Source organism: Salmo salar, chromosome 15 (genome assembly GCF_965601325.2).
Source record: "Salmo salar chromosome 15, fSalSal1, whole genome shotgun sequence".
Lineage (NCBI taxonomy): Eukaryota > Metazoa > Chordata > Actinopteri > Salmoniformes > Salmonidae > Salmo > Salmo salar.
The window spans coordinates 86,645,494-86,671,305 of record NC_138305.1 but is presented as its reverse complement, the minus strand read 5'-3'; the positions used below and the strand labels follow the sequence as shown (position 1 = coordinate 86,671,305).

The window sequence follows — 25,812 nt, the reverse complement described above, 5'->3', positions numbered from 1 at the left end:
AGTGTGTTAGCTGGGGCAAAAGTGTGTCACCAATCCAGGCCCCCGAGGACTGGAGTTGCCCATCCCTGACTAAAGTATTGAAATGCTCTTGTGTCCACGGGGCAAAAAAAACACTGGCAGCACCTCAAACCTTCATCCTTCTGATGAAATGGCTCAAAACAAGGCTGACACGTTACAATACAATACTATTCAACTTTATTGTCCATATGTTACAGCGAACAACGTAAGTTCGTCTTCTGCTCTGTACTAAATTATAACATTTCTGCTTATGCTTCTGTTTTTCAATGCCTTACCCACCACTAGTGTGTGTGGCCAAAGAGGTCTATTTTCATGTCATCTGACCATAGCACCGGTTCCAATCCAAGTGCCAATGCTGTTTAGGGCTGCGGGTAGCACTCCCACCTCTCTACTTTCTCTTCCTCTGTATCTGCTGCTAAAGACATTTTCTGTCACTCTAAATGTCAAGCTTCTGCCTCTAACCCTATGAAACTTTTTTTTACACATTCTCCCTCTCTGCGGATGACTTTGTCAACCACTTTGAAGAAAAAAAGGTTAACGACATCTGCTCCTCATTCACTCAGCTTATTGAGTCCACTGGTCCCACTCACACAGAACTACCCTCCGCCTTGACCTCTTTCTCCCCACTCTCCAGATGAAATCCAGTGACTAGTGGGGTCAGGCCACTCGACAACCTGCCTGCTCAACCCCATCCCCTCCTCCCTTCTCCAGACCAGCTCTGAAGACCTTCTCCCATTCTTCACTCCCCTCCTCCCTCACTTGACTCCGCTCACGTCAAAAATTACAGACACTTGAGCGTGCTGTTTGTGACCAACTCTCGCTATCTCTCTCAGAATGATCTTCTTAACCGAGACAGGTCACTTAACCGAGACTGCTCTTCTCTGTGTCACGGAGGCTCTCCACACTGCCAAAGCTGCCTCTCTCTCCTCTGTTCTCATCCTCCTAGATCTATCCGCTGCCATCAACACCGTGAACCATCAGACCCTCCTCTCCACCCTCTTTGGGCTGTGGGCGTCTCACCTACCAGGGGACGTGGAGAGGATCTGTGTCAGCACCACTTACTCTCACTACTGGTGTCCCCCAGGGCTCAGTTCTATGCCCTCTTCTCTCTATACACCAGTCGTTCAACTCCAACACATCCTCACATGGTCTCTCCTATCATTGCTATGCGGATGACACTCAACTACTTTTCTCCTTTCCCCCCTTCTGACACCCAGGTGGCGACACGCATCTCTGCGTGCCTGGCAGATATCTCAGCTTGGATGTCGGTCCACCAGCTCAACCTCAACAGGATGGAGCTGCTCAGTCTGCTCCAAGACCTCTCCATCACGGTTGACAACTCCATGGTTTCTCCCTCTGACCCTTGGCGTGACACTGGACACCCTGTCGTTCTCTGCAAACATCAAAGCAGTGACTCTGTCCTGCAGGTTCATGCTACAACATCTGTAGAGCACAACCCTACCTCACACAGGAAGTGGCGCAGGTCCTATTCCAGATACTTGTCATCTCCCGTCTGGACTACTGCAACTCTGTTGGCTGGGCTTCACACTTGTGTCATCAAACACCTACAACTTATCCAGAACGTTGCAGCCCGCCTGGTGTTCAACCTTCCCAATTTCTCCCATGTCACCCTGCTCCCCGAACACTCCACTGGCTTCCAGTCGAAGCTCGCAGCCACTACAAGACCATGGTACTTGCCTACGGAGTAGCAAGAGGAACTGCCCTTCCCTACTTTCAAGCTATGCTCAAACCCTACACCCCAACCTGAGCACTCCGTTCTGCCACCTCTGGTCTCTTGGCTCTCCCACCCCTATGGGAAGGCCGCTCCCGCTCAGCCCAGTCCAAGCTTCTCCATCCTGGTACCCCAATGGTGGAACTAGCTTCCACCTGGACAGCAGAGTTTCTGCCCATCTTCCAAAAACATTTGAAACCCTACCTTTTATTCAAATAATCCCCCAAATGCCTTTCATGAACTAACATTCATACTTGACTTTTTTTTTCACTCACACTTGACTTTTCTGATAGCCCCCTATTGAGGAAAAATGTAGTTGCTATGACTGTGTTATGTAGTTGTTCCACCTAGCTATATGAATGCACTAACTGTAAATCGTTCTGGATAAGAGTGTCTGCTAAATGACTAAAATGTAAATGTTTATCAAATTCCAGGAGGTGGTATGGTCAGATGACATGCAAATAGAGATATTTGGCCACCACACCAGTGGAGGGTTTGGCATTGAAAAACTGAAGCATATGCAGAAAAGTACCTCATAGTGGTGGCTCTTTGATGTTATGGGGCTATTTTGCTTCCACTGGACTTTACATTTGACATTTTAGTCATTTAGCAGACGCTCTTATCCAGAGCGACTTACAGTAGTGAATGCATACATTTCACACATTTAGTTTTTTTGTACTGGCCCCCCGTGGGAATCGAACCCACAACCCTGGCGTTGCACACACCATGCTCTACCAACTGAGCCACAGGGAAGACCAAGGACCAGGACATTTTAGCCAAAAACCTGGTTGCATCTGGCATGAGGCTGACACTTGACCGCAAGTGGATCTTCCAGAAAGACAATAACCCTATGCACTAATCAAAAGCCACAAAGAAATGGTTAATTTACCACAAAATCAACATTTTGCAATGGAAAAGTATAAAATAATGTAATTTCCAACTTTTTGGAGCATACAATATAGCTCAGTATTTGTATTATTTATTTTGGTTGTTTTTGCTCACCTTTATCAAGGATGCAAATAATTATGGGCCTGAGTATATATCATGATATTAAAAGTTCCAAAATGTATATAGCAATGGCAGATTGCCCCTTTTTTAAATAGTAAGAAACATTTTCTTTATCAGGGCTGTTAAGTATCAGTCCTGGAGGGCTGAAACACTTCTGGTTTTCATCCTCTCCTAATAAGGGACTAATTCACAACTGGGATACCAGGTAAGCGCAATTAACTACCAGGTAGAAAAAAAAACTCCAGGACCAGAATTGAACAGCCCTGCTCTTTTAAAGATGATGAGTATTATACAGTGGCAAGAAAAAGTATGTGAACCCTTTGGAATTACCTGGATTTCTGCATAAATTGGTCATCAAATTTGATCTGATCTTCATCTAAGTCACAACAATAGACAAACATAGTGTGCTTAAACTAATAACACACAAATTATTGTATTTTTCTTGTCTATATTGAATACATCATTTAAACAGTCACAGTGTAGGTTGGAAAAAGTATGTGAACCCCTAGCCTAATGACTTCTCCAAAAAGCTAATTGGTGTCAGGAGTCAGCTAACCTGGAGTCCAATCAATGAGACGAGATTGGAGATGTGGGTTAGAGCTGCCTTGCCCTATAAAAAACACTCACAAAATTAGAATTTGCTATTCACAAGAAGCATTGCCTGATGTGAACCATGCCTCGAACAAAAGAGATCTCAGAAGACCTAAGACTAAGAATTGTTGACTTGCATAAAGCTGGAAAGGGTTACAAAAGTATCTCTAAAAGCCTTGATGTTCATCAGTCCACGGTAAGCCAAATTGTCTATAAATGGAGAAAGTTCAGCACTGTTGCTACTCTTCCTAGGAGTGGCCGTCCTGCAATGATGACTGCAAGAGCACTGCGCAGTATGCTCAATGAGGTTAAGAAGAATCCTAGAGTGACAACTAAAGACTTACAGAAATCTCTGGAACATGCTAACATCTCTGTTGACGAGTCTACGATACATAAAACACTAAACGAGAATGGTGTTCATAGGAGGACGCCATGGAAGCCACTGCAGTCCAAAAAAAACATTGCTGCACGTCTGAAATTTGCAAAAGTGCACCTGGATGTTCCTCAGCACTACTGGCAAAATATTTTGTGGACAGATTAAACTAAAGTTTAGTTGTTTGGAAGGAACACACAACACTATGTGTGGAGAAACGCCAGACATCCCAAGAATATTGGAGAAACGCCAGACATCCCAAGAATATTGCTGAACTGAAACAGTTTTGTAAAGAGGAATGGTCCAAAATTCCTCCTGACTGTTGTGCAGGTCTGATCTGCAACAACAGAAAACGTTTTGTTAAGGTTATTGCTACCAAAGGAGGGTCAACCAGTTATTAAATCCAAGGGTTCACATTGTTCCCACGCTGCACTGTGAATGTTTACAAGGTATGTTCAATAAAGACATAAAATTATGTTTTCCTGTTTTATTAGTTTAAGCAGACTTTGTTTGTCTATTGTTGTGACCTAGAGGAAGATCAGATCAAATTTCATGACCGAATTATGCTGAAATCCAGGGTTCACATACTTTTTCTTGGCACTGTAAATAGAAATATTAGCATAGAATGTAAATGCTCTACTTGAGCTGCGTTGTCAATGCATGTCGACACTAAGCCTCCTTTTTTGGGGAAATTTGACAGTGTGTGACTCTTCTATAAATCACATCCGGAACCTGTTTGTGTGTCAGACAGTCAGGCAAAGATTGAAAACGTCTTCCAGAGACTATGGAGCTGTTGTCTGTGCCAAATAATGTTAGTATCATGCTTTGTGCTGCTGCCATTTTGTGTTGCTACTGTGTTGTTGTGTTGCTGCCATGCTGTGTTGTCTTATGTCTCTCTTTATGTACATTTACATTACATTTACGTCATTTAGCAGACGCTCTTATCCAGAGCGACTTACAAATTGGTGCATTCACCTTATGATATCCAGTGGAACAACCACTTTACAATAGTACATCAAAATCTTTTTTTTGGGGGGGGGGGGGTTAGAAGGATTACTTTATCCTATCCCAGGTATTCCTTAAAGAGGTGGGGTTTCAGGTGTCTCCGGAAGGTGGTGATTGACTCCGTCAATCGTGACTCCGAGCAGCGAACAGTTTTGACTAGGCTGAGCGGGAACTGTGCTTCCGCAGAGGTAGGGAGGTGAGCAGGCCAGAGGTGGATGAACGCAGTGCCCTTCTTTGGGTGTAGAGACTAATCAGAGCCTGAAGGTACGGAGGTGCCGTTCCCCTCACAGCTCCGTAGGCAAGCACCATGGTCTTGTAGCAGATGCGAGCTTCAACTGAAAGCCAGTGGAGTGTGCGGAGGAGCAGGGTAACGTGAGAGAACTTGGGAAGGTTGAACACCAGAGGGGCTGCGGCGTTCTGGATGAGTTGTAGGGGTTTAATGGCACAGGCAGGGAGCCCCGCCAGCAGCGAGTTGCAGTAATCCAGACGGGAGATGACAAGTGCCTGGATTAGGACCTGCGCCGCTTCCTGTGTAAAGCAGGGTCGTACTCTGCGAATGTTGTAGAGCATGAACCTACAGGATCGGTTCACCGCCTTGATGTTAGCGGAGAACGACAGGGTGTTGTCCAGGGTCACGCCAAGGCTCTTAGCACTCTGGGAGGAGGACACAATGGAGTTGTCAACCGTGATGGCGAGATCATGGAACGGGCAGTCCTTCCCCGGGAGGAAGAGCAGCTCCGTCTTGCCGAGGTTCAGCTTGAGGTGGTGATCTGTCATCCACACTGATATGTCTGCCAGAGATGCGATTTGCCACCTGGTTATCAGAAGGGGGAAAGGAGAAGATTAATTGTGTGTCTGCGTAGCAATGATAGGAGAGACCATGTGAGGATATGACAGAGCCAAGTGACTTGGTGTATAGCGAGAATAGGAGAGGGCCTAGAACTGAGCCCTGGGGGACACCAGTGGTGAGAGCACGTGGTGCGGAGACGGATTCTCGCCACGCCACCTGGTAGGAGCGACCTGTCAGGCAGGACGCAATCCAAGAGTGAGCCGCGCCGGACATGCCCAACTCGGAGAGGAGGATCTGATGGTTCACAGTATCAAAGGCAGCAGATAGGTCTAGAAGGATGAGAGCAGAGGAGAGAGAGTTAGCTTTAGCAGTGCGGAGAGCCTCCGTGACACAGACAAGAGCAGTCTCAGTTGAATGACCAGTCTTGAAACCTGACTGATTTGGATCAAGAAGGTCATTCTGAGAGAGATAGCAAGAGAGCTGGCCAAGGACGGCACGCTCAAGAGGTTATTGAGAGAAAAGAAAGAAGGGATACTGGTCTGTAGTTGTTGACATCGGAGGGATCGAGTGTAGGTTTTTTGAGAAGGGGTGCAACTCTCGCTCTCTTGAAGACGGAAGAGGGGAGAAAGAGGTCAAAGCATAGGGTAGGGCAACGTGAGCAGGACCAGCGGTGTCGTTTGACTTAACAAACGAGGATCGGATGTCGTCAACCTTCTTTTCAAAATGGTTGACGAAGTCATCCGCAGAGAGGGAGGAGGGGGGGAGGATTCAGGAGGGAGGAGAAGGTGGCAAAGAGCTTCCTATGGTTAGAGGCAGATGCTTGGAATTTAGAGTGGTAGAAAGTGGCTTTAGCAGCAGAAACAGAGGAAGAAAATGTAGAGAGGAGGGAGTGAAAAGATTCCAGGTCCGCAGGGAGGCTAGTTTTCCTCCATTTCCGCTCGGCTGCCCGGAGCCCTGTTCTGTGAGCTCGCAATGAGTCGTCAAGCCACGGAGCAGGAGGGGAGGACCGAGCCGGCCGGGAGGATAGGGGACATAGAGAGTCAAAGGATGCAGAAAGGGAGGAGAGGAGGGTTGAGGAAGCAGAATCAGGAGATAGGTTGGAGAAGGTTTGAGCAGAGGGAAGAGATGATAGGATGGAAGAGGAGAGATTAGCGGGAGAGAGCGAAGGTTGCGACAGCGCAATACCATCTGAGTAGGGGCAGAGTGAATAGTGTTGGAGGAGAGCGAGAGGGAAAAGGATACAAGGTAGTGGTCGGAGACTTGGAGGGGAGTTGCAGTGAGATTAGTAGAATCAAATCAAATGTATTTATATAGCCCTTCGTACATCAGCTGATATCTCAAAGTGCTGTACAGAAACCCAGCCTAAAACCCCAAACAGCAAGCAATGCATGTGAAAGAAGCACGGTGGCTAGGAAAAACTCCCTAGGAAAAACTCCCTAGAAAGGCCAAAAACCTAGGAAGAAACCTAGAGAGGAACCAGGCTATGAGGGGTGGCCAGTCCTCTTCTGGCTGTGCTGGGTGGATATTATAACAGAACATGGTCAAGATGTTAAAATGTTCATAAATGACCAGTATGGTCAAATAATAATAATTATAGTAGTTGTCGAGGGTGCAACAAGCACGTCCGGTGAACAGGTCAGGGTTCCATAGCCGCAGGCAGAACAGTTGAAACTGGAGCAGCAGCACGGCCAGGTGGACTGGGGACAGCAAGGAGTCATTATGCCAGGTAGTCCTGAGGCATGGTCCTAGGGCTCAGGTCCTCAGAGAGAAAGAAAGAAAGAGAGAATTAGAGGGAGCATATTTAAATTCACACAGGACACCGGATAAGACAAGAGAAATACTCCAGATATAACAGACTGACCCTAGCCCCCCCGACACATAAACTACTGCAGCATAAATACTGGAGGCTGAGACAGGAGGGATCAGAAGACACTGTGGCCCCATCCGATGATACCCCCGGACAGGGCCAAACAGGCAGGATATAACCCCACCCACTTTGCCAAAGCACAGCCCCCACACCACTAGAGGGATGTCTCCAACCACCAACTTACCGTCCTAAGACAAGGCCGCGTATAGACCACAAATATCTCCGCCACGGCACAACCCAAGGGGGGGGGGGGGGGGGGGGCGCCAACCCAGACAGGAAGACCACGTCAGTGACTCAACCCACTCAAGTGACGCACCCCTCCCATGGACAGCATGGAAGAACACCAGTAAGCCAGTGACTCAGAAGAACAGCATCTAGTAAAGATGAGGTCAAGCGTATTGCCTGCCTTGTGAGTAGGGGGGGACAGTGAGAGGGTGAGGTCAAAAGAGGAGAGGAGTGGAAAGAAGGAGGCAGAGAGAAATGAGTCAAAGGTAGACGTAGGGAGGTTAAAGTCACCCAGAACTGTGAGGGGTGAGCCATCCTCAGGAAAGGAACTTATCAAGGCGTCAAGCTCATTGATGAACTCTCCAAGGGAACCTGGAGGGCGATAAATTATAAGGATGTTAAGCTTGAATGGGCTAGTGACTGTGACAGCATGGAATTCAAAGGAGATAGACAGACAGATGGGTCAGGGGAGAAAGAGAGAATGTCCACTTGGGAGACATGAGGATTCCAGTGCCACCACCCCGCTGACCAGATGCTCTCGGGGTATGTGAGAACACGTGGTCAGATGAGGAGAGAGCAGTAGGAGTAGCAGTGTTATCTGTGGTAATCCATGTTTCCGTCAGCGCCAAGAAGTCGAGGGACTGGAGGGTAGCATAGGCTGAGATGAACTCTGCCTTGTTGGCCGCAGACCGGCAGTTCCAGAGGCTGCCGGAGACCTGGAACTCCACGTGGGTCGTGCGCGCTGGGACCACCAGGTTAGAGTGGCAGCAGCCACGCGGTGTGAAGTGTTTGTATGGCCTGTGCAGAGAGGAGAGAACAGGGATAGACAGACACATAGTTGACAGGCTACAGGAGAGGCAACGCTAATGCAACGGAGATTGGAATGAAAATTAACTAAACAACTGGGGAAGCGAGAGAGCAGGGCCTCCCTCACTAACCATTCACTGAAACACTCAAATATAACTTTTCCAAATTCCACTTTAGAAATTAGAATTGATGTAAACTACAGTGGTTCAATGTTTCCAGGAATAGGCTCAAACTTAGTTTATTCAGCTAGATAACTTGGTACAGTATTCTTCCGTGAAACCCACCCAGTGCACCGTATCCTATGACGCCGTAGCTAACTAGCATGCTAGCATCCAATAACACACGGTTAGCACCAATACTTGGTTACAACAAACTACCAATGGATCATTCGTGTCCGTGTCTAGTTCCTTTCATAACGCAGAAGTAATTAAACGTTGGCTAGCTAACACAAAGTCAGTCCTGCTAGCCACACAAGTGGACTACATGTCTCGAAAGTTCAGAAAGTTAAGCTTACGTTGCAACAATTTTATTGACTAAAAATGATACAGTACTGCTAGCTGGTAGAGTTGGCTAGCTTGCAATGGCTGCGTTTACCTTTATCTTACCTTTTATCTTTGATACAAAGACAACTATGTAGCTAGCTAACATTACACTAATCAAAAGGTTCCGTTGTAATGTATTTAGTTTCTACAGTACTGCTAGTTGGTAAAGTTGGCTAGCTAGCAGTGGCTGTGGTGTTGACGCTGTTTGGAAAACGGCGTCGCTGCGTCGCTGCGACCGAATACAGCTGGCTAGCTAACCTTGTTAGTTTCTCAAAGCTATACCTTTATCCTTGATATAAAGACAGCAAAGACAACTATGTAGCTAGCTAGCTAGCTAATCAAATCAAATCGTTCCGTTGTAATGTAATGAAATGTAATATTACCCGCGGAGCGAAGTACAGCACGACTACTCACTCCAGCATCCGGTCCAGTGTTGTGGGGTCTCTCTTGTTGTGATGTATGTTTTGTTCTACATTTTTAATCCCCCATCCCCGCAGGAGGCCTTTTGGTAGACCGTCATTGTAAATAAAAATGTGTTCTTAACTGACTTGCTTTTTTAAATTCATAAAAACACACATGCAGTGTTCTTCTTAAGATGAACTGAGGAGGCACATTTTCTGGAAGCCCTCAAGCAGCGCTGCCGCATTCATTCTCCCTCACACTTCTCCTTCTTACCTTCAACAAGGAAAACTCTCAGTAGCAGTTGAACCTCTGCGGCCCAAACCCTTGCCTGGTGTGCCAGATGAAAAGCCCCTGTGTTGGAGCCAAGTCAGCCATTAGCCAGGCACTGACACTGGCCCACAGTGGTGCTGCACAACAAAGGCATGCATGGAGTAAGAGGGAGAGAGTACATTTTATAGGGCAGCAGCAGACTGACTTGCTCTTTGTCTTCCAGACCTGGAAGGCACACCTCATGGGCCGAGAGGGCTGTAAACAGAACTCACGGAGGACTGCGGTATCGCTGAGAGCCCAGCTGGCACAAGGTAAGTCATTCATACACCCACTTAACACCCACTTTTTCCTCTGTCCTTAGTGTGCGCATACATGCATGCCCGTCAGTGGAGGCTGCTTAGGGGAGGACGGCTCATAATAATGACTGGAATGGAGTAAATGGAATGGCATCAAACGTTTGCTGTATTTGATACTATTCCACTCCAGCCATTACCACGAGCCCGTCCTACCCAATTAAGGTGCCATCAATCTCCTGTGATGCACATTCTGGAAACATGTGTATACACACACACACACACACACACACACACACACACACACACACACACCGCACTCAAACACTGTACAACCTTCTTGCCTTGCAGGTTACCTGTATACAGTACACACAAGGCAATTCCAGACTGAAAATATTTTGGCTATCAGATTGTTCTGGCAATTCTCACATAGAAACTTCATTGGGAGGAAAGATGTTTGGCATGCTTTTACATTTGTATCACTTTTTTAAAAAAAAGATGAAAAGTGGCCATTTTAGGCCCTTTTTAGACCTACCGTGCATTCGGAAAGTATTCAGACCCCTTGACTTTTTCCACATTTTGTAACGTTACAGCCTTATTCTAAAATTGGTTCATTTTTTTCCCTCAATCTACACACAGTACCCCATAATGACAAATCAAAAACAGGTTTTCAGAAATGTTTGCAAATTTATAAAACAATGTACAAACATTGTATAAAACAATGTATTCAGACCCTTTACTCAGTACTTTGTTGTAGCACCTTTTGGCAGCAATTACAACCTCAAGTCTTCTTGGTTATGACGCTACAAGCTTGGCACACCTGTATTTGGGGAGTTTCTCCCATTCTTCTCTGTAGATCCTGTCAAGCTCTGACAGGTTGGATGGGGAGCATCGCTGCACAGCTATTTTCAGGTCTCTCCAGAGATGTTTGATTGGGTTCAAGTCCGGGCTCTGGCTGGGCCACTCAAGGACATTCAGAGACTTGTCCCAAAGCCACTCCGGCGTTGTCTTGGGGGTGTGCTTAGGGTCGTTGTCCTGTTGGAAGGTGAACCTTTGTCCCAGTCTGAGGTCCTGAGCTCTCTGGAGTAGGTTTTCATCAAGGATCTCTCTGTACTTTGCTCCGTTCATCTTTTCCTCGATCCTGACTAGTCTCCCAGTCCCTGCCGCTGAAAAACATCCCCACAGCATGATGCTGCCACCATGCTTCACCGTAAGGATGATGCCAGGTTTCCTCCAGATGAGACACTTGGCATTCAGGACAAAGAGTTCAATCTTGGTTTCATCAGACCAGAGAATCATGTTTCTCATAGTCAAGAGTCCTTTAGGTGCCTTTTTGCAAACTCCAAGTGGGCTGTCATGTGCCTTTTACTGAGGAGGGGCTTCCGTCTGAACACTCTACCATAAAGGCCTGATTGGTGGAGTGCTGCAGAGATGGGAGAACCTTCCAGAAGGACAACCATCTCCACAGAGGAATTCTGGAACTCTGTCAGTGACCATCCCTTCTCACCCCGATTGCTCAGTTTGGCCGGGCGGCCAGCTCGAGGAAGAGTCTTGGTGGTTCCAAACTTCTTCCATTTAAGAATGATGTAGGCCACTGCATTCTTGGGGACCTTCAATGCTGCAGAATTTTTTTGGTACCCTTCCCCAGATCTGTGCCTCGACACAATCCTGTCTCGGCGCTCTACGGATAATTCCTTCGAACTCATGGCTTGGTTTTTGCTCCGACATGCACTGTCAACTGTGGAACCTTATATAGACAGGTGTTTTCTTTCCAAATCACGTCCAATCAATTTGATTTACCACAGGTGGACTCCAATCAAGTTGTAGAAACATCTCAAGGATGATCAATGAAAACAGGATGCACCTGAGCTCAATTTTGAGTTTCATAGCAAAGGGTCTGAATACTACATTAAATAAGATATTTCTGTTTTATTTTTGTTACATTTACAAACATTTCTACAAACCTGTTTTCAATTTGTCATTATGGGGTATTTTTTGTGTGTGCATGTGTGTGTGTGGTTGAGGGGGGGAAAAAGTATTTTAGAATAACACTCAGTACTTCCTAATGGTGGAGGAAGTCATTCTCTTCTTTTTCTCTTGTGTTCAGGGAAGCCTGGCAGTGTGGCTAAGCTTAAGCAGGTGTGGTCAGTGGGAAGTAGGGGCAGGGCAATGGGCAAAGGGAGCAGGATTCCGGCCTTGGCACCCAGAGCTAGCCGAACCCACACCAGCCGCCTCACCCCAGTCAAACGGTGAACCCACACCCAACCGTCTCTGCCCCAGTCTTCTCACACAAGAGCACCCTAGATTGTCCAAATGCTTGGAATGAGGAAGAACCATGGTACTGTCTCAACAGTATAAAATACCTTCCTTTACAATCACTGATCTAAAATGACATGATAGGTTTCAATCATATGGCTTTATCCCAACCTATGTAGTCGCCTTACACCAATGGGAGAGGAAATGAGGGAAGAACATTTGTCTGTTTTGGGCTACAGTTTCATGTTGACACCCTGACTAGGGGGGACTGGATTAATTTCCCTTGCAACTGAGTCCGTCAGAACAGGGACCAAAATCTGGCTAAAATCAAAAGAGAGGGATACTGAATGATATTGCAATATATTATATATTAGTATACTACATACTAAGTTATTATAATATAGTAATAATACTATTCTAAGCTGTTTATTGATTACTCCAAATCCAATAACAGCCTGTGTAGCTTTACAACAAGCTTCATGCAGGGCATCTGTTTACATTTCTCTTTATGTCTCTTTATGTATCTCTGTGTGACTTGTAATCTAATCAAATATGTTTTACATTGATACAGTAGTTGTGTAAATGTGTGTCTTTGTTTCTTACTGTAATTACTTTCCCTACATAGTTATTATATAGCACATTTTGCTTGCCAATGGAATTTATCATGCTTTTCACATTGTCACACTATTTATTGTCTCAATCTGTGTTTTTATATTTTGAGTGTTTAGACAATCAACACAAAGCACAGATATTTAGCCTAGCCAAAAAGCCATTTAAGGTGAAATAGAAAATAAATGAGAGCAAACGTTCTCTTTTTTCTTTAGGAGTAATGTACGTTAGTGGTAATTTTCCCAAACATCTAAGATTTGAGAATGGTCCCACTTGATGAAACATCTTAGGCACTTAGTTCACTGTAATACTTTCTAGGGTAAGATGCACCCTTTTATAGGTTTGCATTTGTTTCCCATATGTTACTTAACATGCTATTGCATTTTGTATAGGTAGCCTAAATCAGAGGGATTTTATACCAAATGTGTGAATCTTGACCTAAAACTTCAAGTCATAATTATCTCCAAGGTACACCCTACATCAGTACAATGTGGACTGGAACTAATATAAAGTGTCCACTTAGCAGACAATACTATTTTACTGCTTCATATGTTATATGGTGTGTTTCATTGTTATCTGCTGGTCCTTTGCCTTGAGTTACCAATCTTGATCAAATTATAGGACGTTTTGACATTTTCTTACATCCCAATCTTTTTGTCTCTTTCAGCTTTTTCATATTTAGGAAATTACATAGGTGTATATCACAGGAGGCTGGTGGCACCTTAATTGGGGAGGACAGGCTCGTGGTAATGGATGGAGCGGAATCAGTGGAATGGTATCAAATACATCAAACACATGGTTTACATGTATTTGATGCCATTCCATTTGCCCTGTTCCAGCAATTATTACGAGCCGTCCTCCTCTCAGCAGCCTCCACTGATGTATATATTTTCCTTGTGGATTTTCAGTACATATCAATCAGTATTGACTGTACATATTTGATTTACAACCATTTTGTGCAGAGATTGAAACATCTATGTTTGATGAAATAAAGTTAAATGAATCTATACAGTGCTGTTGTCTCTTACTGTGCTGAGTTTGAGTTGCCAAATATGTATTTCAAAGACACCTGTTGCAATATTTTACACCAACAATTACAGTATCTGTTATCCACCCAGCAGCCCTCAACTCTTACCCAGCACTCAGCCACATTAAAACACTGATATAACAATACATATTTAATGAATCTGTTACAAACATCAACACAAAAACTAGTTGTGACTCTTAAAATGTCATTACATATTTGTTCTAGAATATATGGCAAACATTTACCAAATTATATTTTCATGTAACCTTTTTAGTTACTAAAACATCCCTAATCTCAAAAAATCAAAGGCACTAAACTGGCATGAAAAAGGCTTTTCAGTGTTAAATGCTGCCATATATTTACAGTTTGCTGAAAAAGTGGTTAATTTTGTATAGACATAAGTCATGTACACTTACTAATTTGGTTTTCCTACCTATGGACATTACATTAAACATTACAAAAGTGAAACATTAAACAGGTCAGTGAGAATGAATGTAATTCTTTTCACATTGTCTTTCTTAGTTGGATATTTTAGTGACAGCAATGTGTCCTACTAGGCCTACATACACATATTATAAATAACAATCATGGTGCAGTGTATTTGGCACAAACCAGCTCCTTATTTTCCACTACACTCCACATCCTGAGTAGCTCCTGAGGACTCAATTTATGGACTACGATGAGGTTTTTGAAAAAGCAAGGTTCTCTGTTCATTGGACTCACTCTGCGTTTCATGATGCCAAAGGTCCTGAAACCTATGTGCATCTCCGGAGTCAAGTGTAGCTTCTGGAGGCACATTCCCAAAAACACATCATCAATGGGATAGAGCTCCAAGTCCTCTGAAACCACAAACAGTCTCTGAGCTAATTGTGAGGACATTAAAAACCCACCACCACCAACATAAGGTGGGTACGGTTTGTCAAACAGCTCTTTGGGGATGTAGTATTTACTTTGATGGTTTCTGATGGGGATGGCTTTGGATATGGTGTCCCCAACAAATAAGTTCAGCACTTTGCGGTCCTCAGTCTTGAAACCAATAAGTTCCAGTAAGTTCTTTGTATTCACGAAAACGTCGTCATCCCCTTTGAATATAAACTTGGCACTGGAGCAGTGAATATCAAACCATTTTAGAAAATTCACCTCTTTCAAGGTGAGGTTGAAAAATGTGTCCATAAAATCCCATTGAAGAATATCTCCATATATAATGTCCTCATACTCAATCAACTTTTGAAGGTTTTTCGTGTCTTTACCATTTGTCGGGCTTCCTAGAAGAAACAGCGTTTTTATTCTCTTACCATCAATTGCCTGTTCCCTACCCCAGGTATTACGCACGGCCTCTCGCCTATCATGCTGCTCTATAACGGATTTTACAACCATGAGCAAGTGTACGTCTCCATTCCTGCATTTATCCGGGTGATTTATTAACATTGGGAAATACCGACAATGTCTGTGTAACACAAATTGGTGGAATCTCGGATCCAAACGTCGAAACCAATCATTCTTCCTCACGGCTGAATCTTCACTGCAGTTCATAACGTGTACATCCCATGTAGACGGAGTATCGTTGGACATCTTCACCCGTGGCGCATCCAGATCATCACCAAGAACAGGCGGCGAGTAGTTTCCCAAACTGCTTTTCAATAGGTCTTTTCCTTTGTAGAAATCACACTCAGGTCCACACCAACCGGCGTCTTCCAGGCGTTTAACCTCCATATCATCCTTGATGCTGTTATCCACAAGCTTGAACTTTTGGATCATCAATAAAGACGCAAAGACTAGAGACAAGCTCAGGAGAGTTTTCAATGCCCTCTTTCTCCTGAAAAAAAAATCCATAGCTATGGGGCAAAACGTGTAATGAATAAGAAATCCTGCAATTGAATAGGTACCCCTATTGTTAAAGCATCTCATCATTAGTGTCAATTTTGAAAAATTGAAAGCTGCGCATAAATTACAGTTTGGCTACATCTTAGTGAGTCTATTCATTGTCCCGTGACCAGCTACCTTGAAAGTCGGTAGCTGGACGCCACCATGCTATTCCTTTAGCGTTCAAAAAGACGAATCTATATTTCTTGGAAAGTAATCTCTGTTATATCATACAAAAAAAAACTTGTTCGATGAGATTGTGGACTGGTCTTGAAAAGTGACTGTTGCCTACAAGCTTCTCCCCTTACTCAGTTCCCACTAAGCATGGACTGACTTCTTTTGTACATATTTTTGGGGGTCCTGTCCAGACCGGCCTTCTTTGTTTGGTATTTTTTTTGGTGTGGTCTGGACCAGCCACTGATTGTTGGTTTTTGATCCGGTCCGAACTAACATAGATGTCTATATTTGGTTCAGATTTCGTCCGGTCCGGGAAAATATATATTTTGAACTTTCATTCATAACCTAAAATTAACCTAACTTCGACGTCAGAAAAATACGTATTTTCAACATGATTTTACTTACTGAGTTTTTTATCATCTCCCCAATACACCTATCTGTGACAATATGCAGGTTTCTTATTTCACATCACAGGTGGCTCACTAGACTTCGTCTCCGGTTGGCTCACTCATCTTTTAGGCTTTAAATTAGATATCTAATGGCATAAGCTTGAAAAACTAAGGCTGAGGCTATATTGTCCATTTGATTGCACCTACTATTTATTTATCAGCCATCAAGCAATACAGTGTATTGTCTTATTATAATGATAATAATATTGTAATATATAATAGGTTATTGTGCATGATTATATGCATTATAATATCACAGCCTACATACAATTGCCCATCAACGTAGCTAAGGAACTTAACTTAAGTCCTTTAGCTACCATCAACGTAGCTTCAGAAAACGTAATTATAAACAATAGGGTACATTTGTTTTGCAGCAATCATCCATTAACACAAAAATATATTTAACACACACATACACACAGAGAGAAAGAGAGATCCACAGGGACAAAATCTGTGTAACTAGACACAGATGAAAGGGGAAACCGGTGTCTTTGGGCTGTATGAGGAAATACATTACAAGCTTTTACCACCCCCGTGTGTCGGTTTTGGAAATTGTCAAATGTGTCGTGTTTTTCCACCTCAAACAACGAGCTTATTTATGCCGTGTATAAACATGTAATAAGTGCAGTAAGACACGACACTCAAGTTTTTGTCGAAATAACAAAGACAAACAGTAGCTAGTAGGCACCATTGACTGGCACAAGGAATCAATTGTTTCTTGATCAGTCAACATCAAAGAGACCTCGACCTCTGATTGAACTGCACGTGACTTCTAGACGTAGCTACATTTTTCGGAATTCGAACACTGTCTCGGTTCACCACTCGGATCAGAAAACAAAACGGTGTATTTTTATCAGAACGACGATTTTACCGTTTGCTGACGACCTGTATTTAGAACGAAATTGCTTTTGGTTGAATTAGCTAGCTACGTCCACAGACATTTGTGCAAAAGCGACTGTTAACTAGATTGCAATCCAGTGACTTAACATGTAGCTAACTTCCGAAAATGAGGAAGAAACAGGTGAGTTTGTCCGAGTTAGTAGCTAGCAAACGTTAGCTAGTTAACCTCCCACAATATATGCTATTATTTAACACTATTTAGCTATCGATTAAATTGTCCTACCTAGCAAAAATAATTGCTACGTAGCTAGCGATTCAATTGTCCATTGTTTTTTGGGAAACCTGTTTAGTCCTTCTTTCATCGACTAACTAACGGTAGTCTGTTAGCTAGCGGGGCAGTAGTTAGCTAGCTAACTATCTATTGGTTACGGTAGCCAGCTAAGAAGTGTTAGTTACTTAGCTAGTTCATGTCTGTGCAACTATGTTGATTAACAAAATGTGTGAACTCATTTCAGATGTCGAGTCGAGTTTGCAACTTGAAGCGGCGAAAGGAGAAGTGCGCTGTTGCCTCAAGCGACCTAAACCTCAAGGTGAAGAGTTCAGATAAGGTGAATGTTGTTTTTAGTTCTCGGTTTAGATACGTGTTAAATTATGGCTGGTCCATCAGTGTTATGGAAGCCTTTTAGTATTTTTAATAATCTCTTTTGTCTTCATAGAGTTCAGCGAAGAAGATGGATGTTAAAAAAACGAAAATGGAAGACTCAAAAACCGAAATTGCCCAGAATGACTGTATGGTTGCCGGTTGTAGGGAGTCAACTACTTCTGAGAGGCTCATCTGTGAAGGTTATAAATGGGATGAAAAGACACGGTGTGGCGCACCACCAGACATGGATGAATTGTGGGAGGGTAAAGAGAACGGTCTGAGATTTGAGTTGAGCAGAACAAACGTATTACCAGAGAATATGGAGGGTGACGAAACTGAAGAGGGTGTTGTGATTGACAAGAGCATCTTCCTTGATGATGACAGTAACCAGGTTCTTCCTGTGGAAAAGTTCTTTGGAAACATGGAAGTTGTACAGGTGAGAGGAGATCTTTATAAGATGTCCCAATGTGCTTGGTGTGATGGGTGAAATAATGGTCTGCTGTTTGGAGTATGATGTGGCCTAATTTCAAATACTGTTATTTCCATTTGCCTTGTAGGATTGTCCACAGAGATCTGCAGCTTCCTCGACCTTCAGCAGGAGGGAGCTCCGGAGACGACAGTACTACGCCAAAGAGGACAGTGATGAAGAAGAGGGCACAGACATGCAGCAAGAGGACATAGGTGGCACTTAGTTTATAGAAGTAACTAAATCCTATCAATGGGATGGATTAAAACCTCTGTCCTTTTACTAGCCTAATGGCAGACAAGCCTGGGAGAGTGGATTTGTTCAATGGAACGAGGGTATCAAGTTATCTTTTTGCCAGCATGTACCCCAAAGTTTTTACATTTGTATTGATATTTAAAAAGCTATTTGCACTAACAAAGTAACTTCTTGCTTTTCAATTATCAGGACCTATAGTTTATAGTGTGTGTGTATATATTGTTTAATTGGTACAGGGTAAGTGCTCGTTCTATTTTTATTGAATGTGTGTTACTATGTTACTGGTTGCCTTGTCAGTATGTATGTATGCACAGTAATATCTTTTTATTTGGCGTTTTTATATTGCCTTGTAATAGCACGACTGAATGAATGCAACATATAAATCATGTAGCCTTTAGGCAGGTTTCCATTGATCCGGGTTTATTAGACAAAAGCAATGTAGCGACAAAAAAAATGGTGATGTGTAATGGAAACGGCAGATATAGGAAACACTTTCTAAAGACATTTATAAATGATATACATTTTATAAGTTATAAATTACAACATTTATCTGTTTGATGGGTGGGATTATACTTTCTTTGTGACAAATGGTGTTTCTCGAATAAATGATTTCTGAAAACTTTGGAAGGTACACGGGGAAAGTGATGTCATCATTTAACTATAAGCTCCATGCTACATTTAATTCTAAATGCCTACTGCTTGCAAAATCAATTTATTCAACTGGTTGCCTGGCAAGTTTCACCATTTAATTATTTCTGATCTGCAAGTTTCACAGTGGCACAATATTTGTCAATTATTGCATTATATCCATTCTGGCTTTCTCGGACAACCTGAGACATGAAACCGATAGGTGGGAGAGAATACAGTCTGTTGCCAGTTTGCCTAAACGGGTAATGGAAACTCATTCTGATTGGCTGGGCCTGGCTCCCCAGTGGGTAGGCATGGCTGCACACCTGCCCAGTCATATGACTAGACATGAATTTATTTCAATTGACTGATTTCCTTATATGAACTGTTACTCTTTGAAAATGTTGCATGTTGTGTTCTATATTTTTGTTCAGTATATTTTCAATGCCAACTTTGTAAATGTTGACAAAAATCACTGTAGAAGTTAAACATAGGTAATGTTACACTTCCAATACAAGGACCAAGTAAACTTTTTTGAATTTTCAATGACCTGTGTCTGTATTGTTCCACAAACACATTTACACTTGCCCAAATGAAAGCATAACTTTAAAACATAATTATCTAATGACGCTTACAGGCCATGGAGCTGCAATCAGATCTCAAATCAAATTTTATTTGTCAAATGCGCAAAATACAACAGGTGTAGACCTTAGTGAAATGCTTACTTACAAGCCCTTAACCAACAATGCTTTGAGAAGTTAAGAAAAATAAGTGTTAAGTAAAAAAGAGAAAAATAAAAGTTACAAAAATGTAAACAGTAGCAGTAAAATAACAATAGCGAGGCTATATACAGGGGGTACCGGTACAGAGTCAATCTGCGAGGGCAACGGTTAGTCGAGGTAAAAGAGGGGTCTGTTCAGGAGCTGTTCAGGAGTCATGGCTTGGGTGTAGAAGCTGTTAATAAGCCTTTTGGACCTAGACTTGGCACTCTGGTACAGCTTTCCGTGAGGTAGCAGAGAGAACAGTCTATGACTAGGGTGGCTGGAGTCTGACAATTTTTAGGGCCTTCCAATGACACCGCCTGGTATAGAGGTCCTGGATGGCAGGAAGCTTGGCCCCAGTGATGTACTGGGCCGTATCCACTACCCTCTGTAGTGCCTTGCGGTCGGAGGCCGAGCAGTTGCTATACCAGGCAGTGATGCAACCAGTCAAGACGCTCTCGATGGTGCAGCTGTAGAACCTTTTGAGGATCTGACGACCCATGCTGAATCTTTTCAGTCTCCTGATGGGGAATAGGTTTTGTCGTGCCCTCTTCATGACTGTCTTAGTGTGTTTGGACCATGATAGTTTGTTGGTGATGTGGATACCAACCTGCTCCACTACAGCCCCGATGATGAGAATGGGAGTGTGCTCGCTCCTCCTTTTCCTGTAGTCCACCATCATCTCCTTTGTCTTGATCACGATGAGGGAGAGGCTGTTGTCCTGGCACCACACAGCCAGGTCTCTGACCTCCTCCCTTAGGCTGTGTCATCGTTGTCGGTGATCAGGCCTACCACTGTTGTGTCATCTGCAAACTTGATGATGGTGTTGGAGTTGTGCCTGGCTATGCAGTCATGAGTGAACAGGGAGTACAGGAGGGAACTGAGGACGCACCCCTGAGGGGCCCCCCGTGTTGAGGATCAGCGAGGCGGATGTGTTGTTACCTACCCTTACCACCTGGGGGCAGCCCGTCAGGTAGTCCAGGATCCAGTTGCAGAGGGAGGTGTTTTGTCCCAGGGTCCTTAGCTTAGTGATAAGCTTTGAGGGCACGATGGTGTTGAATGCTGAGCTGCAGTCAATGAATAGCATTCTCAAATAGGTGTTCCTTTTGTCCAGATGGGAAAGGGCAGTGTTGAGTGCAATAGAGATTGCATCATCTGTGGATCTGTTGGGGTGGTATGCAAATTGGAGTGGGTCAAGGGTTTCTGGGATAATGGTGTTGTGAGCCATGACCAGCCTTTCAAAGCACTTTACGGCTACAGACATGAGTGCTATGGGTCGGTATTCAATTAGGCATGATATTTTAGTGTTCTTACGGAGAGCGTGATCACACAGTCGTCCGGAGAGCGTGATAACACAGTCGTGCTCTCATGCATGTTTCAGTGTTACTTGCCTCAAAGTGAGCATAGAAGTAATTTAGCTCCCCTGGTATGCTCGTGTCCCTGGGCAGCTCGTGGCTGTGCTTCCCTTTGTAGTCTGTAAAAGTTTGCAAGTCCTGCCACATCTGACGAGTGTCAGAGCCGGTGTAGTACGATTCAATCATAGTCCTGTATTGACGCTTTGCTCTTACAAGCTTCCGGGTTAGAGTCACGCTCCTTGAAAGCGGCAGCTCTAACCTTTAGCTCAGTGCGGATGATGCCTGTAATCCATGGCTTCTGGTTGGGGTATGTACGTACGGTCACTGTGGGGACGACATCATCGATGCACTTACTGATGAAGCCAGTGACTGATGTGGTGTACTCAATGCCATCGAAAGAATCCCGGAACATATTCCAGTCTGTGCTAGGAAAACATATATAAACAAATCAATCATTCTCTATGCATTGGGTTAGCCTAGTGGTTAGAGCATTAGACTAGTAACCAAAAGGTTGCAAGATCAAATCCCTGAGCTGACAAGGTACAAATCGGTCATTCTGCCCCTGAACAAGGCAGTTAACCCACTGTTCCTAGGCCATCATTGAAAATAATAATTTGTTCTTAACTGACTTGCCTAGTTAAATAAAAAATGAGGATTTGACAGGTGTAATCAATCTGGTAATAGCTCCACCTTGCCCTCGAGGAGGGTACAACAGAACAGTGTTTTGCATTTTAAATTCAATGGAAAAAGGTAGTGAACGACCAGTTGAAGAACAGTGTGATTATGGCAGCCCAGAAGAAGATTGTATGGTGTGTGCTTCACGTGTTTTCAAATGTTAAATAGTCACATCCATATTGATCAGGCCACAACCACCAAACAGGCACAAATTTACCTCAAAGGCTGTTGAAGAATGGTGCGCACCATTTTGGGGACACGTGTCTTTCAGTACAAACCATCACACAATGTAGCAAGCATTGAATCGCACTGAATTCACCCTGTGAATAGGGATTAGGGGACGATTTGGGATTGGCCCATTGACTACTACCCAATCAGTGGCTCATAATGGAGTGCTTTTTAATATCACTAGCACAAAATGATCAACAAATCAGCTGTTCTGAGAGCAGCAGAAAACAAATGTTCCCTACCCAGAATTACATTTAGTTCAATTTACCAGTAGTCATAAATCTTGTACTTTATCCGTTTAAGAATAACCAACAAACACTACAAAAAGCATCTGCCCTGAAATGTAAAAAGCGTTTTCCCTTTATAGATAATCATTTTCGTTTGCCCCATTTGTACATGTTTCTTTTATCACACAGCAAGTCATGGGCACTTTTCTTGTGGCATACAATATGCACCAGCTTTAGATTCTCCCGAGTGAACAGCAGTTTATAAAAATAGTCCAGGTTTATGTTTCTGCTCTTGCGGTTCTGTAGTGCTTCCACCAGGGCAGGAATGACCGTCCTCTTCTTCTCAATCCTGGGACAGAGATTTCTACAGATTTTGTAGTACTGTTTCAAACATGATTGTGAGCCTGACATTCTGAATGATATTAATAACCGTTATTCACTAAACCCACCTGTGGTCCAAGTTCCAGGTGCTAAAGACAATCCTGCTCTCTCGGTTGCCATAGGGGTTGATGGAGTGGAGGGAAATGCATTCATCCTGGTCAAATGCACCCTGAGGAAATGACAGGGATGGGGGAAGGACACAGGCTATAAGACAGGATGCTATGGAGCCAAACATGATCTGGTACTGTTGGTAACCATTCATATCTCCATAATGACTGTGACCATTGTACATCACATAATTAATTATGTTGTATTTATGCTTTATTATAGTCAAATTCTACATTACTAGCCACTTTCAGGTTCATAAATGTTACCTGACAGGAGAACCATCCATCCTTGGTGCATAGTCGATTGAGTTCCTTCTCTGTCCTGTTGAAGTAGCAGCCATTGTACTTGTCAGACTTCAGCTGCATCACCAAGGACTCTGCAGTCTTCTTGTATTCAGCCTTGAGTTTAGGCTTTTGGATTGTTTGAGCATAACTATCCACCTGTGAATAAGCAAACTATAAAATCAGTCATGAGTAAGTATATTCTTTCCCCTCAGAAAATAGAAGGGCAGATAACAATTTGGAGTAGATTTGTTATAATGAGATAGCACTTCTTGACAGTCCCAACCACTTTCAGTGTCAAACCAAAGCATCAGTAATTCAGTTTTACCTCCTTCATGTATCCACGAATCCTGCTCTCACAGTTGTACTTCATGTAGGCCGATTTGGTCTTAAATCTGACATCAATTCCTGAAAGCACAGAAATGGAAGAGTGCAACGTTAAAAGGCACAGTTTGTTTCAGCTAAATATAAAAAGTGTCTTATACTTTGCTCCATCTTGCTTTTGGCCATCACATTGTTTCCTGCAGGATTTCTTTCCATCCCAAGATAGAGGACTTTTTACCTTGGAACCAGTCTTCATCGTCTTCTCTGTTTTCAGTCTCAGAGCTGTCCTTCAAATGCAGCAGCAGTTCCCCCAGGAGTTTGCGTCTCTTTGGAGACCGCTCGTCAGTGAGAAGCCCCTTAGCCGCATCAATCAGAAGATCTGAGTTCCTGTCGGTGTCCAGCAACCGGCCTATGTCACAGACAACTGGAATAATAACAAATCATACCTGTTATTTAAATTGATTCACAGAACAACTTTTGTTAGCTACACATCTAAGCCATGGCACCAATGTGACCAACTGGGTTTGAAGCCCAGACAGCCTAACTGGCCAACCTGGACTCTGAGGTAGACGTAACATAGTAAATGTAAGTCTGGAACACTCCAATTAGTATGATATGTTGCATTTCTTATGGTATGTATTAATTTGTGGATGTCCATCATCCATTTCGTATGATAAGTTATGAATTAAAATTCATATTAATACTGTATGTAACAAATTGCATTTCGTACAATATGTTTCTAATTCCAATTTGTTGTGGCTAACGTTGGCTAGGTGGCTAACGTTAGCTAGGTTAGGGGTTAGAATTAAGATGAGTAGTTAGGTTAAAGGGTTATGGTTAGGGCAGTGTTTCCCATGACCAAGTTTGGGAAACACTGGGTTTGGGGAAGGGTTAGCTTACATGCTAAGTAATTGTAAAGTAGAAGGGAGTCGCAAAGTTGCTAAAGCTGTCCATGATGAGATTGAAACACGCAACCTTTACGTTGCTAGATGTTAGCGTTATCCACCCTACTTTTTGCTTAAGTAACCTTCTGTCTTATGCAACCATACCAAACATATCATACTAATTTGGGTGTCCCGGATTTACACTTTCTATGTTACGTCTAGTCTATGAGATCACGCTGCACTGGCAAGCATCACTGGCAGGTAAAGTTAAGCTACACATTAGAGAGTGTGGTTAACCGCTCTTCCTACAAATTAAAGCATGGCTAATCCATCCTTTTCAAATTCATTAACTAAATTATTTGCCTACATAAAGTATTTGAAGTGCATATTTAAATTAGTATTGTTAACATATATTTACCATGCAGAGCTACATAAAGTAGGTCTCGTCATTATATTAATGTGCATGCAACCAAGTCTAAGGTGGTTGGTTGGCTTGTTGTTTGTTTTAACTGTTTTTTACAGTCACAGTTACAATGTTTAACTCACATCCGCTCCAGCTCTCATCCATGGCAAGAAGGACAAGTTCAGCATGGTCTGGAAGACTTCGGAAATAGTCCTCTGACAATTCTGTTCCATCTTCATACAAGCAAATATGCGAACCGACGAGTGGAACCTATAAGAAAAGGATTCACATAATAATTTAAACAAAAGAACAACGTAACTTTCATTATCGCCACTTCCTTATTGCAGGTCTAGACCAGCTGTTTCGGTCTGGTAGCAATAGAATGTGCTAAATATTGCTAAACTACTGGGCGAAATCGTACCTGTAGAAGTTTACTCCCCTTTTTGAGAAGCTCTTTCAGACTTGTTGCAGCCACCCCATGTTTTGTAGTTTCATTCAGACTTCTTATTTTGACAAGTTTGTTTTTTCTGAAAAGTCCAAACATCGCGCCTTTTCTTCTATGAAGACCATTGTGCAGAAACACGCAAAGAAAGGACTCATACTGCCAACTACTGGACAGGCTGTAAAATTATCAAATATTCTTCTTCTATAGTATATTGGCGATCACACAATTAAATGTGATTTCCGGATGGAACCAGGATTCCCCAAAAAACGTACAAATTACCATAATTTAAAACATAATACCGATCTGGTCACTACACAGGGGAGCCTGGGTCTTCCGGCACCAGTACCCGTTGCAAGTCTTCAGATGAAAAATCCTTAAGTCCTGAAAACGTTTCTGCTGCAGCCACAATAATGTCCAGTTTCTTAGACTTCTTTGAGAATTGTGGTGTATAGTTGATAACTGTGGCAATGAACGCAACAAAATCCACCTTTTTAACACACAGGGTGTCTTTTGTCTGGCAGCAAACATTTACTACAGGCTATGGTGTATCCACTACCATATCTTCACTAGCATAACGTTTTCACAATTATTTTAATCGCCTCTGC

General features: G+C 43.2%; 3 protein-coding genes and 1 pseudogene across 5 annotated transcripts in view; 2 read left to right on the top strand and 2 right to left on the bottom strand.

Moving 5' to 3' along the window:
• Positions 1-13,795, top strand: part of LOC106571987 (centrosomal protein of 104 kDa) — a 50,302-nt gene extending 36,507 nt beyond the window's left edge. For all 3 annotated transcript variants that reach the window (XM_014145663.3, XM_014145662.3, XM_014145661.3), the window contains 2 exons: positions 9,854-9,941; positions 12,031-13,795. In XM_014145663.3, coding sequence (XP_014001138.1) covers positions 9,854-9,941; positions 12,031-12,176 — 234 coding nt within the window. In that variant the 3' untranslated portion in view covers positions 12,177-13,795. The remainder of the gene's footprint in view (positions 1-9,853; positions 9,942-12,030) is intronic.
• A 158-nt stretch (positions 13,796-13,953) lies between these two features.
• Positions 13,954-16,242, bottom strand: LOC106571991 (UDP-GlcNAc:betaGal beta-1,3-N-acetylglucosaminyltransferase 7 pseudogene; annotated as a pseudogene).
• A 719-nt stretch (positions 16,243-16,961) lies between these two features.
• Positions 16,962-19,681, top strand: LOC106571994 (uncharacterized). The gene is made up of 4 exons (XM_014145667.3): positions 16,962-17,325; positions 17,660-17,752; positions 17,861-18,223; positions 18,345-19,681. Exons 1-4 carry the CDS (start codon positions 17,311-17,313, stop codon positions 18,477-18,479), a joined length of 606 nt encoding a protein of 201 aa, XP_014001142.2. The 5' UTR covers positions 16,962-17,310; the 3' UTR covers positions 18,480-19,681.
• A 106-nt stretch (positions 19,682-19,787) lies between these two features.
• LOC106571995 (DNA fragmentation factor subunit beta) lies at positions 19,788-25,354 on the bottom strand. Its single transcript, XM_014145669.3, has 7 exons — positions 25,184-25,354; positions 24,906-25,032; positions 23,714-23,899; positions 23,480-23,559; positions 23,137-23,310; positions 22,831-22,931; positions 19,788-22,730 (listed from the first exon to the last, which is right to left on the bottom strand). Exons 1-7 carry the CDS (start codon positions 25,304-25,306, stop codon positions 22,526-22,528), a joined length of 996 nt encoding a protein of 331 aa, XP_014001144.1. The 5' UTR covers positions 25,307-25,354; the 3' UTR covers positions 19,788-22,525.
• Positions 25,355-25,812: the final 458 nt, after the last annotated feature.